Here is an 11,938-nt window from a genome sequence, read left to right on the forward strand (position 1 = left end):
AGCAGAGGCCAGGAGTAGGTCCTGGCCGAGCTGGAGTAGAGGTGGTCCGAGCTGTAAGGGGCTCAGACATCACCAGTCCCGTCCCTTGCAGACAAGGCCAGGGTGGGATGTGACTTGCTGTGGGTCTCACAGCCAGGTAGGAGCAGAGAAACAGCAGAAGGGTCTGTGTCCCCCACTTTCCTTGGCTCAGGTGTGCTACAACATCAGTCACAGCTCTGAGAAACAACACGTAGCCCACTGACGATCCTAAGGGGCAGATAGGGGACGTCAGGGCCTCTTTGGTGCCCAGGGAAGACAAGTGCTTAGGAGTCTGGGGCACTGAGCTGGGCACCCAAGGGAAGGAGGGCTGCCACTGAGTTTAGGTCCAGGTTTCTCTTCCTCTGGCCCTGCTTGGAGGTAGACCAAGGACCAAGAGTAGCCCCAGAGGGTCTTCCTCTGTCTAGCCCTCATGGTGGAAAATCCACGATGCAAGGTCATGCTGAAGAGGGGTCACGCTGGCTCAGCCAGGCCAGAGCCCCCCACTTTGTTCCCAGGTGAGTGATGCTCACACAGCTAAGGGGGTGACCCCTTCCCTGGGGTCATTTGAGAGCTAAGCCATGGAGGAGCCACCTGCTGTCCCGTGACCCCCACTGAGACCCTCTCAGTCCCCTTCTCCTCTGGGAGGAGTGGGACCTGCCCTTCTCCTGGGGCCAGCCGCTGACTCCTGGGGCCTCTGCCACCTGGCTCACCCCAGGAGCTTTGGCTTGTGAACTCCAAAGATTCTTCCTCAGCTGCCCCTTGACTGTTTCTCAAGCCCCAAGGAAACCCAGAAAGAAAATGCTAGCTGCTGGCTGGCAAGTGGCCCAGCCTCCCAAGTACAGAACGCTGATTCGAATAAGCTCTCTTCTTTCCTGTGCTTCCCAAACCTGGCTGCAGATTCCCCTCACCAGGGAAGTTTTTAAAACTCACAACCTCCTGGGCTTAGCTCAGGCCCGGACACCCATTGCTCTGGCTCCAAATAACTACTGCTACGGGGACCAGCGTCCGACTCAGCATGCAGGGGCCATCTTCCCTGCCCTCCCCCCCCCTCCCCCCCGCACGCCGGGGAGCAGGTGAGTTGCCAAGTCACCCCCAACCAGGCCCTTCTCTCACTCACTGGCTGTTCTTAAGAACCATCACTCTATTCTCATTTCTAGTCTCAGGTTTCCCTCCTGTTCAATGCATGCATGCAACTAAGGCCACTCCATGACGACTGCCACCCCCTGCCCCCCAGCACCATCCTCTTCACCCTCCGTAGGCCAACACCCACTTCTACAATGCCCCAACATCCGGACCATCCAACCCACCTTCGGCTACGGGGGACCAGAGCACTCCTCGGGGGAGAGCTTGGTTTTGGGGTTGGAAGGTCTGGACTTGACTCCTGCTTCCACATTCACTGGCTCTGGATCACGGGAAGCGATCTTATGTTCTCAAGTCCAGTTTCTTCGTTGACACCTACATCTCTGGGTTGTTACGAGGTTCAGGAGAGATACTGTGTGATACCAAGTGCTTTATAAAGCGAGTGCTGGGCCTGCTTTACACACCCCTGCTCTGCCGATTGCCAGCAGCGCACCTGTGCGGGCCTGCCCTGGCCCCTCGGAGCCTCAAGGGTCCCCTTCTATAAAATGGGAATTGTAATAGTGCCGCCTTCATAGGGTGGCTCTGAAGATTAAATGAGGTAATACATGTAACAGGCTCAGCCCAGAGAAACCTCCCAGTGAATGGCAGCCTTGGTTCATGACCGTGGAAACTGAGGCAGGCTCTGTGGGGTGTGGCGGCTTCATGTCATGTCTAAGATCTGGACAGAATAGGTCCAGGTGAGAACAGATCTGCTGCATCGATCTGAGACTTGCTCCTGCCTGGAACCACCCAGCCCTGCCTGCCCCCAGGACCCTGGGGAACTCCCCTACCCCAGTGGGAGGACAGCCCCGTTCTGGGGGAGAGGGCTGTCTCCTGTCTGAAGCCTGGCATCACCCTCTTGGGGCTGTTCAACTGGGGCCTGACAGTTCGGGTGTCTGGAGAGAGCCCCCCAGACGGTCCTGTGGCCAGCAGGCTGGAATGCGCCTCTCCGGATGTTTCTGAGATGGTTATTTCTGCATCGGAGCTGTGGTCAGGAGAGGCCCTGCACATTCCTGAAGAGGGACACTGAGTCCATGCCAAGCCATGCAGCAGGGGCCTGGTGTTGTCTTTGCAGAAAATGTCCACAGAGCAGTGGGGACAGTATCATCTCCTTTAGCTCAGTGCTGTCCCAGGGCCTCCTGAACACCAGCCATAAGCCTGGGTTTGGTCTAGGCTCCAGAGTGGATCTTTGGTCCAGAAAAGGAATCGTGGAGAGGGGAGGAAGTGAAAGCACTTCCTGGGGGCTGGCTGAGGTCTGCTGGGTGACCAGGGTGGGGCTGAAGCGAGATAATCAGGATTCAGGTTGCCATTACCCTCTGGTTAAACTGGGGTCATGAGGCACCCACTAGCTCAACTGGGGTGACCCACTGGTTCAACTGGCATGATGGAGGCAGCTGGTGATTCAGTTGGGGTCATAGGGGCATTCCATCCTGATCCCTGGTCAGGATCCAGGCAGGAGAACACAGGTTGGAGTCTATCACTTCCCTCCTCCAGTTCTTGTCAAATCAAGTCCACCTGCCAGAGTCTAGCACTCAGTCCCTTCCAAGATTGGCTCCCCCCACCTTTCCTTGGGCAGACTTATGGCCCCAGCCTAACTCATGCTGCTCCCTTACCCTGGAAAGCTCTCACTGCCAATCTTCACTTACTAGAGTTCTCATTCTTCATTTAAGCCTTCCTCAGGTACTACCTGCTCCAGGAAGCCTTCTCAGATCCTTATTCTGAGTTACTCCACTAGAATTTAGCATATATACCATTCAACTTGTGGTTTCAGGATTCCACCAGACCAGGGGCTCCTTGGGGAAGGATCTGGATCTTAGTTTTCTATTCTCTTGGTGCCTGGTATAGTGTCTGGCACTCAGAAGATCTCAATGATTTTCAGTAAACTAAAACTGAAGTTTGGTAAACCTGAAATGAAGGCTAAAGTCAGTACTATTTGGAAGGTGACCCAGAGGGTCTGGGGGTCCCCAGGACACTGATGAGTCCCACTTTGGGTACTCTAAGTCTCCAGGTTGCCTCTTTGAAGATCAAGAATCAAAGTATCTCAGGGTTGGTAAGAACCTTAAAAGTCACTTATTGCGGTCCCCAGTGTGATATATGGGTAGCGTGATGATCTTTTTGATGTGTCAACTTGGCTAGGCTAAAGCTCTGAGTTGTTCAATCGAGCACGGATCCAGGGGTTGCTATGAAGGCATTTTGTACATGTGATTAAAGTCCATAATCAGTTGACTTTAAGTAAGGGAGATTATCCTAGATCACTGGGTGGACCTGAATCAATCAGTTGAAAGACCTTAAGAGGTGAGCCAAGGCTTCCCTGAAGAAGAAGAAACTCTGCCTGTGAACAGCAGCTTCAGCCCAAGCTGGAGAGAGTTCCAGCCTGTCCTTCCCGATGTCCTGCCGTATAGATTTCACTCGCCTAGCCAGCAACTACCATCACACCATCACATAAGTCGACACATAAGTCTATATAAATATATATATATAATATATATATTTATATATATTATATAAATATATATAAATTATATATTATATTGTATAAATATATATATTTATATATATTAAATATATATATATATTTCCAGCTGGTTGTGTTTCTCTGATTGAACCCTGACTGGTACAGGTGACCTCTGCATCTACTTCCTCTGGGGCAAACCAAAGCCCTGCCCCAGCCTCAGAGGAGGGTCCACCAGCTCTGAGGCCATTGGCCCTGACATTCCATGACCAGATTCCTAAGGACTTTTCCAGCTCTACACAATCTTGTTCTTAAAACCACAGTCCCCACCTCATGTCTGTTCTCAGAAATCAGGTCTCCAGGTTATTTAGATCCTTGCTACTCAAAGTGTAAACCGCAGATCAACAGCATCAGTGTCCCTTGGGGGCCTTGTGAGAATTATAGACTCTCAGGCCCCATCCCAGACCTACTGGTTCAGAATCTGCATTTAAACAAGATCAACCAAATCGTCAGAGATGACCATTGGAGAAGTACTAATGTAGAGAATTCCGTATTGCTGAGCTAGCCTTCTCTAGTTCCCCCTGGGGAACACTCCTCTGTACAAATGGGGAGACTGAAGCCCACCAGGGTAGTGCCTGTGCCTCTCATGAGTAGGGGGAAAGCAGAGAGAGAGAGAGAGAGAGAGAGAGAGAATGATTTGTCTAAGGGGAGAGAAAGAACCCAGTTTCTAGTTCCCAGGCCAGGCTCCTGCCTTATATTCCCTGCATCCATACGCTCCCTTCACAAAGGCGTCCCTGTGTGTCACTGGGAAGAGGCAGGAGTGGGAAGCAGGGTGGTAAGGAGCTGGCTTTGGTGAAGGGGGAGCGTGGGAAGTCGGCCCCAGCGTGGTAGGGATCCCAGGGGGCCACAGAACCAGGAGGACCAAAGCTGTCGGCTCCAGGTAGTAGCTGAAGCCAGCTCTGGAAATGGGAAAGTGAAGGCGTGACTGCAGCAGTAGGGGCTCGGGGTGGCTCCAGGTGAGGGGCAGGTCTCCGGGAGCCACGTGGCAGCTGCCTGAGCATGGGCAGTTTCTGGACAACGGGGAAGTGTGGACAGACTGGGAGGTGGCCGCATCAGCTGCGCCGGTGACTGCTTTACGACAGGCATTTGTCACGTGCTGAGGACCAGAGCCTAACAGAGGGGTCAGGAGGGGGCCCCAGGCAAGCAGGACAGGCCAGCTGGCAGTCTGCTTTCTTCTCTATGAGCCTGGGGGTGGGGTGGTGAACAACACGGAAGGAGGCATCAGTAAACAGGGTTCCCTTCTTCTCCAATCAGAATTTTAGTTTCCACACTGTAAAATGAGAGAGGTGGAGCTAACTGATTTCTCTTTGGGCTAAACGCTCTACCCATAGTCCTGAGGATGTGATATCCTGAAGCTGAGGTCACAGCTGAGTGCCCTGCATGACGCTGATACCCATCCTCCATTGTTTGTGACATTCATATGAGAGGGACAGCAGAGCCTCCGTGGGGAGCGGGGGGCTGCACAACTCCATGAGAAGATACTTCCTACAGCCCTGGGTGTAAGCCCTGTTCCTGTCATTTTATATTTGTAGGGTCCTGGGCCAATTTCTGAACCTCTCTGAGCTTTCCTTTCCTTGACCATAACAGGCTGATAATGCCTGCCCTCCCAGGGTAGTTGTGGGAACGCAGGCGGTGAGAAGTGCCTGGGACAGAGCCTGACGTGTTATAGACACGGCAGATCCCTGCATCCAAGGCAGGGGTGGGGTGGGAGGGAGGGAGTGCCCATCCTGGGTCTCTGCTGAGGTTTGCCTAAACTCATCATGATCTCAGTCAGAGCTGGGTCTCTTCCCTTGCTGCTGGCTGACGGCAGGGAAATCGTTTTTACATTTTTTTTTATTACAAAATCAACTCACAGATTTACCGTTTGTGCTGCCAGCTGAAAGCTGTTTATAGTGGTGATTTGCACTACATTCATCTGTGCTTGTTTATGTTTTCTTTGAAAATACTTATTGTGTTTGTCCTGTCCCCACTGTGGCCAGGCATGTGTCTTCTATTTCTGTCCTATCCTGGCCCCCACTCCCTCCATGTCTCTAGCCCCCAGTCATGACGTGTGGGAACTGGACGTGCAGGCAGGAGGCGTGGCAGCCAGAAGGACCTCTGATCAAATACGTCCACTTCGTGGATGAAGAAACTGGTGGTCATAGAGGGCCAGAGGCTAAGCTAAGTGGAACTGGAACTTTTGCCTTCTTGCTCCAATCCAGGACGGGTTCTCCCGCCACTGTGCGCCTCACTCTCCCTCACTGGTTTGCTGCAGGGTCTGCCGGCTCAGAGGAGGGAGCGCTGCCCCTGAGCTTGGATGTCAGGCAGACTCTAGGCATGAGTGAGGATCTGGGAAGCCTGGGATGGGGGAGTGAGATTAGGAGGATAAAGGGAAGGGCGTGGCAGCCTCTGGTCCCCAATCCCGCTGTCCCCACCTGTTAGGAAGGAGTAGAGGTGCTGTGGTCATAGTAATCCTTGGGAAACAGAGCAGTTCCCTTCTGTAGGGAAAGTGATAATACATGAGAAATAATAACACTTAAAATTGTAGATACTGTTTATTAAGTACATACTCTGTACCAGGCACTTCTTTTACATTATCCCATTTAATCCTAGGAGGCAGATATTATTCTCCCATATAGTAAATGACAAAGCAAGTTCAGAGAGACTAAGTAACTTGTCCAAAGTGACACAACTAGTAGCAGGCGGTGGAGGTGGCGAGCGGAGAGGGGGGTTGAGTGATGAAGCCAGGCACTCGGGCTTCTAAGCCAGCACCCGTGTTCGTACGCCGCCCTCAGGAAAGGCTGTGCAGTTGAAGCAGAAGGGTGGTCTGTGGGCAGCGAGGAAGGAAATACTGACTGAGAGTGGACAGTGGGACTGTTTCAGGCTGGACTGCCGACCCATCCCCCGGGAAGTCAAGAGAGTACTGGGAACAGCCAAGTGATAAGCGGACGGAGGCCCTGGTGCTAAGAGCAAAGCAGGGGTCGTGAGGAAAACAGGCTGGGGTGATGGAGAGATCTTTACTCTAGGCACCCAAAGGGCTGTACCTGCGACTTGCTGTGTGAATTTGGGCAAGTCACTCACCTCTCTGGATGTTTGGATGACTGCTACTGTCTCCTTTCACTCTTTTATTTGAGGACTCTGGGATTTTGGCGGGTGGCAGGTCACTTCTATACTTTCCTCCTTCTTGGAAAGATGTAAGAATACAGGTTCCCTCATGAGCTACCTGCTTGAATTCACAATCTAAGGATTCCCAGGCCATGTGGTGGGCTATGGGAGCCTGTGCTCTGCTGGAAGCTGGGGAGAAAGCAGAACAGAAGGTTTTCTGTCCCAGCTCCATCAGCTTAATCAATCACCTGGCCTCTTGTTGCCTTAGAGCCACAAGGAATCCAGGGACCTGCGGTGGGAGAACGGGCACCTGTGAGCCCATGGCAGTCTCCGGGAGGGCCTGGTGCTGGGCACAGCTGTGGCACGTGGTCTAGGTTGGTCAGGGGCCAGGGTGCAGGGGAGCAGAGGCTGGCTGTAGCGTGCTGGAGCCAGAGGCCCTCTCTTTCTGGGGAGGGTTTTGCCAGAGGAAGAGACAAGCCTTGGCTACTTGGCGTCCCCAAAGTACAAGGGTCTGGGCTGGGTTCTTGAAGTAGAGGAAGAATTGGTAAAAAATACAGGGCATGGGACTCAGAGAGGCTCCACTGAATCTATACTTTCAAGTCACAAGGCCATGGTGAGTCCTTTACAGTCAGAGCCTTAGGTTCCACCGCTGAAAAACGGGGATAATAATGCCCATCTTGAAGGGTTGGGGAGAGAACTGAATGGGAATATAAATGAAGTGTCTTGTATACAGCCTGCCAAAGAGTAGTTAATAAATGGTGGCTGCTATTAGTATTGTTGCCGTTGCTGCTGTTAATAATAATAATAAATAAAGAAGCAGTCTGCACAAGTGCAAGGAGCGGGGGCCTGCGAGTCAGGTTTGATTACCCTATTCCCATCACCTCTTTGGTTCCTTCTCGGTAAGAGGAGAGGGTGGCACCAGCTGATCTCAAGGCCCCTTCCTGCTCTGACAGCCTCCAGGCTATGAATAGATGTGGCTGGGGCCCCGGAGGAGCCTAATGACTCAACAGCTAGAGAGGTTACGCTTTCCCAAAAAAGAGTTTCCGTGAGTTTCCGTTTGCATTTGATGAACTTAGGGCCCAACAAAGGAAGGGTTTCCTGTCTGGGAGACTAGGGACGAGGGAGCTGGAGGAATCCTCGCAGTTAGTGGAGACTGTGACTAACCAGGTGAATGACTAACTCAGACCCTGCTGACCCTCAACCAATCAAGGCTGCCCATGAGCGCCCTGCAAGCTGGCATGATTGAGCACGTCTTGGCCATGCCAATCCTGGCTGGCTTTGGGCTTCACAGCATATGGAGGCAGAGGAAGCAGCCAAGAAACCAGCAGGGGAAGGAACACTGGGCTTAGAGTCAGAAGTCCCTGCTTCTTGCTCTAACTAACTCCACTGCTCACCAGCTGCGTGACTTTGAGGGAGTCCCTTCTCCTTCCTGAGCCTCCATGCCTTCATCTGTGCAAGGGAGCTAACAGTACCTGCCCTGGCAACTTCCCTGAGCTATGAAGGCTGAGACTCAAGAAATGAGATGAAAGTGCATTGCGATCACTAAGGCACTGAATGAACGGGAAATTTTGTCATTATTCTATCCCAAAGGGATTCCCAGTCTCTCAGGAGACCCATTTGGGTCCCCAAAGGGGTCAGGTGGACACAGACTGCTGCCTTTGGGTTTTGGGTCAAGATCAGTCTAATATAGGGCCCTTTCCAACCATCTGATCACAGCCCAGAGAGGTTTTTCTTAGATCTGAGCCCATATGGACAGCTCTCAGCCAGGTGTCATAGCCAGAGTGACAGGTGACAAAAAGCCAGTGATGGTTGGGTGGGGCAGAGTGGGCAGTGCCAGTCTAGGGCCCCCACAGAGCTAGGGTAGCTCTTTGATGCTGTCTTTCCTCTTGCCAAGCTCCTTATAAATAAAAAAAATCATCAGAATCACACTCTGTCTGCCTCTACCCCCAGCTTTTAGCATCTCTCTTGGTGAGGACTACAGGCAGTTTGGGAAACGGCAGGGATGGAGGGGAAGGATGATGCCGTCTCATTTCTGCACACCTTAAACTCATCAGTAGCATTCTCTGAGTGTTCCTGTGTATTGCTGGGTACTGTGCCGGCACTGGGAGCACAGAGATGGCAACCACAGGGCCCTGCCCCCATGGAGGTTAATTACACCCCCTGTAGTTAAAGAGACAAAATACACCCCCTGAAATGTAAATAGCTGTGCAAAACAGCCTACACTGTGTCACTCAGGTGGTCTTGACAGTAAGTCCTGCAGTCATCCAGAGCCAGTGGCCTGGGATGGTCTGGAAGACTTCAAGGAGGAGATGGGATTTGAACCAGACCTGGAAGGTTAGCTTGGACAAGATAAATAGAAGACAGAGAAAAAGGCATGCCAGATAGGCACACTTCAGGGGTTCTCAAGGGACAGTTGGGCTGCAGTGGAGAGATCATGTCAGTAAGAAGTGAGAAATTAAGTTGGACATAGAGATTGCAGCCAGGTATGAGGTCCTGAAAATTTGGGATGAGGAGCATGGATTTATGGATTACATGGGCAGCAGGGGCGCATTGAGGGCTTCTGAGAAGGGTATTGGTATGGTCAGAGCTGTGCTTTGGGGAGATTCTTTCTGGCAGCATTATCTGCGGGAGCTTGCCCTGAGGGGGAATGAGGCTGGAGGCAAGGAGGTCAGTTGGGTGGTTACTGTGGAGCTGGGCACCAGGATACTGGGAAAGATGGGGGCACACACCAAGGGTGTGATGTGTGGGGAGAGAGAGAGGGAAGGTCTAAGGATCTGCAGTGCTCCTGAAACCCTGGCAGGCGGCAGGGAGGTGGGAGAGGGGAGGAGACGCGGACAAAACCCAGTCTGGGCCTTCCCAGGAAAGCAGGCCCCTCTTTGGGCAGACCTGAGTCTGACCATCCTGCACTAAACTCACAGCATCAGCAGGACCCAGAGGTGCCCCCACCTGGGCCACATCCACTCCTGGGGTCCTTTTCATCATCTTCCAGAAACCACATAGCATAGCTCCCTGTGGTCTCCAGAGAGCAGCGGAATCTCGGGACAATCCTGCAGTGGACAAACTGCAGGGACGGCATCCAGTACTGCCTTTTACCCCTCTCGGCTCCTGTTGACTCCCAGGAAAACACTGCCATCTTGTCATGGGCTATGCCAAATGGCAATGAGCCCGTGGGAGCTCAGCCAAGGCTAGGAGGAGGACCAGGGAGAGGAGAAGGAATGGGAAAGATGGAGGAAACAGCTCCTGGAGGCATCCTAGTGAGCTTTGGGGGAAGGTGGGCTGGGAGCACATCAGGACTGGGAGGAGCCCTCGAGATCATTTCAGCCAACCCCTCATTGTCTGGAGGTGAACTTGAGACTCAGGCAGGGGAAGGGACTTGCCCAAGGTCATACAGCGGGACAAGTAATGGAGCTGGGCTGGAATTATAGTCTTGGGAGTGGGTAAGGTGTTTATTCCTGTTTGAACACCTGAATAGCACATCAAGGGCCTCACTGGAGATTCTTTCTGGGATATCCACTTGTGCGCTTTGTGTGTGTGCCTGTGTATGTCCTGTGTGAGCTTGCGTGTGTACCTGTGTGTGCACCTGTGCCTGTACTGTGAGAGAGTCTGGGTGTGTGTGGCCTCCTACACTGAGGTCTGCCCTGGCTGGAAGAAGAGAACCGGGGCCATTCCTGTGAGATGACTGTTTTCCTGGGACAGCAGTAAAGAAGGCAGACAGGGCTGGATCTGGCTTCCAGCACCAGCTCTGCTGCCCTAAGAAAATTAAAGGCACTGTCTGGCAGAGCCTAAACTCCTGGAGCTGGGCACACACGTGCACGCAGACACGCGCACACACACACACACACACACACACACACCCCAAGAAGTACTCATAGCCACAGTTATGGAGTGTTCCAGGCACCCAGAGTGGCCCCGTGTGCCTCAGAGTGCCAAGTACCTGCATCCACACGTCTCCCTGAAGCCCCAGTCGGTGTAGACACGCTGGGGTCCGGGAGCCGATCTGCAAGGACACGGAGGAGTCGAGCGTTCCCCACCACTTACACTGCTCCAGGGCCTGGCGCGGCCACACCCCTCCTCCCCAGCCGCCGCCCGTCGTTCCTGCCCCTCTCACACACTTCAGAGTCCCCTGGGGCCCTCTCACAGCCTGGCAGGGACAAGTTAGGGCTGGCCCTGCTGGAGAGTCAGGTCCGGAGCCAGGATTCGACGCCTCCCCCGAGCCCTGTCCCTACGGAGCAGACACGTCAGGCTGAACTCGGGTTTCTGGGAGCGCGGGGTTCGGCGCCTAGACCCTCTCCGGGGGAACCCCCCAGCTCCAGCCGGCTCCGGACTACCCCAGAACCCGGCGCCCAGCCCCCGGGTCCCCGCCCCCCGCCCGGCGAGTAGTTACCGATGGTGGTGATCACGGTGATGGCGAAGTAGAAGGAGCCGGCGAAGCGCCACTGCACGCCGGCCTTGTGCGGCTTGAGGCGCAGCACGACGCGCTCGAGCTCCTCGTAGCCGCCCTGGCTGAGGTTGTAGCGCGCCCGCAGCTCCTGCTGCCGCAGCTCCAGCCGCTGCCGCTCGATCATCTCTGGCTCCGACTCGAGCGCGTCGAAGACAGCGGCGCCCACCAGCAGGTAGGTGAATGTGCACACGATGAGCGCCAGCGTGCGCACGTTCTGCCGCTTCATCGTCCCGCCCGGGCCGCCGCCGGCTCCCCGGCGCCCCCGGCCCGCGCCCCGGCTCCGGCCGCCGCTGCTGCTGCCCCGGAGGCGGCCTGGGGCATGGCTGCGCTCGCCGCTCCCCGCGCCGGGCACCCACTCCGCGCCCCGGGGCCGCAGCCGCCAACGCCGCCGCCGCCGCCGCCGCCGCCGCCGCCGCCGCGGAGCTGTCCCTTCAGCACCACCCACCGCCCTCCTCCGCCCGGCCCCGCTCCCGCCCCCCGCCCCCCGCCCGCAGGCCGCCTCCTCCCGCCAGCCCTCCCGCCCAGCCAAATAAGGACTGGGGAGACGCGCCGAGGGAGGGAGGAGGGGGGGCTGCCGGAGGGGGAGGGGAGGGGGAGCGACGGGAGAGCAGCGGAGAGACCGGGCAGGACAGAGAGCGAGAGAGAGGGAGAGACCCAGAGAAAGATAAGTAGGCAGAGAAACGCATATAACTACAGAGGAAGAGAGAGAGAAAAAGAGTCAGAAGGGGGTGTGACGGACAAGGAGATAAAACCAGAGGTAGACT

At 54.7% G+C, this 11,938-nt stretch overlaps 1 protein-coding gene across 1 annotated transcript in view; it reads right to left on the reverse strand.

Moving 5' to 3' along the window:
• The window catches only part of KCNK3 (potassium two pore domain channel subfamily K member 3), a 37,502-nt gene extending 26,048 nt beyond the window's left edge, over positions 1 to 11,454 (reverse strand). Inside the window, exon 1 of the mRNA XM_059893409.1 lies at positions 11,118 to 11,454. Within this exon, the coding sequence (XP_059749392.1) occupies positions 11,118 to 11,400 (283 nt within the window). The 5' untranslated portion in view covers positions 11,401 to 11,454. The remainder of the gene's footprint in view (positions 1 to 11,117) is intronic.
• Positions 11,455 to 11,938: the final 484 nt, after the last annotated feature.

The sequence above is a fragment of the Balaenoptera ricei genome, chromosome 13 (genome assembly GCF_028023285.1).
Source record: "Balaenoptera ricei isolate mBalRic1 chromosome 13, mBalRic1.hap2, whole genome shotgun sequence".
NCBI lineage: Eukaryota > Metazoa > Chordata > Mammalia > Artiodactyla > Balaenopteridae > Balaenoptera > Balaenoptera ricei.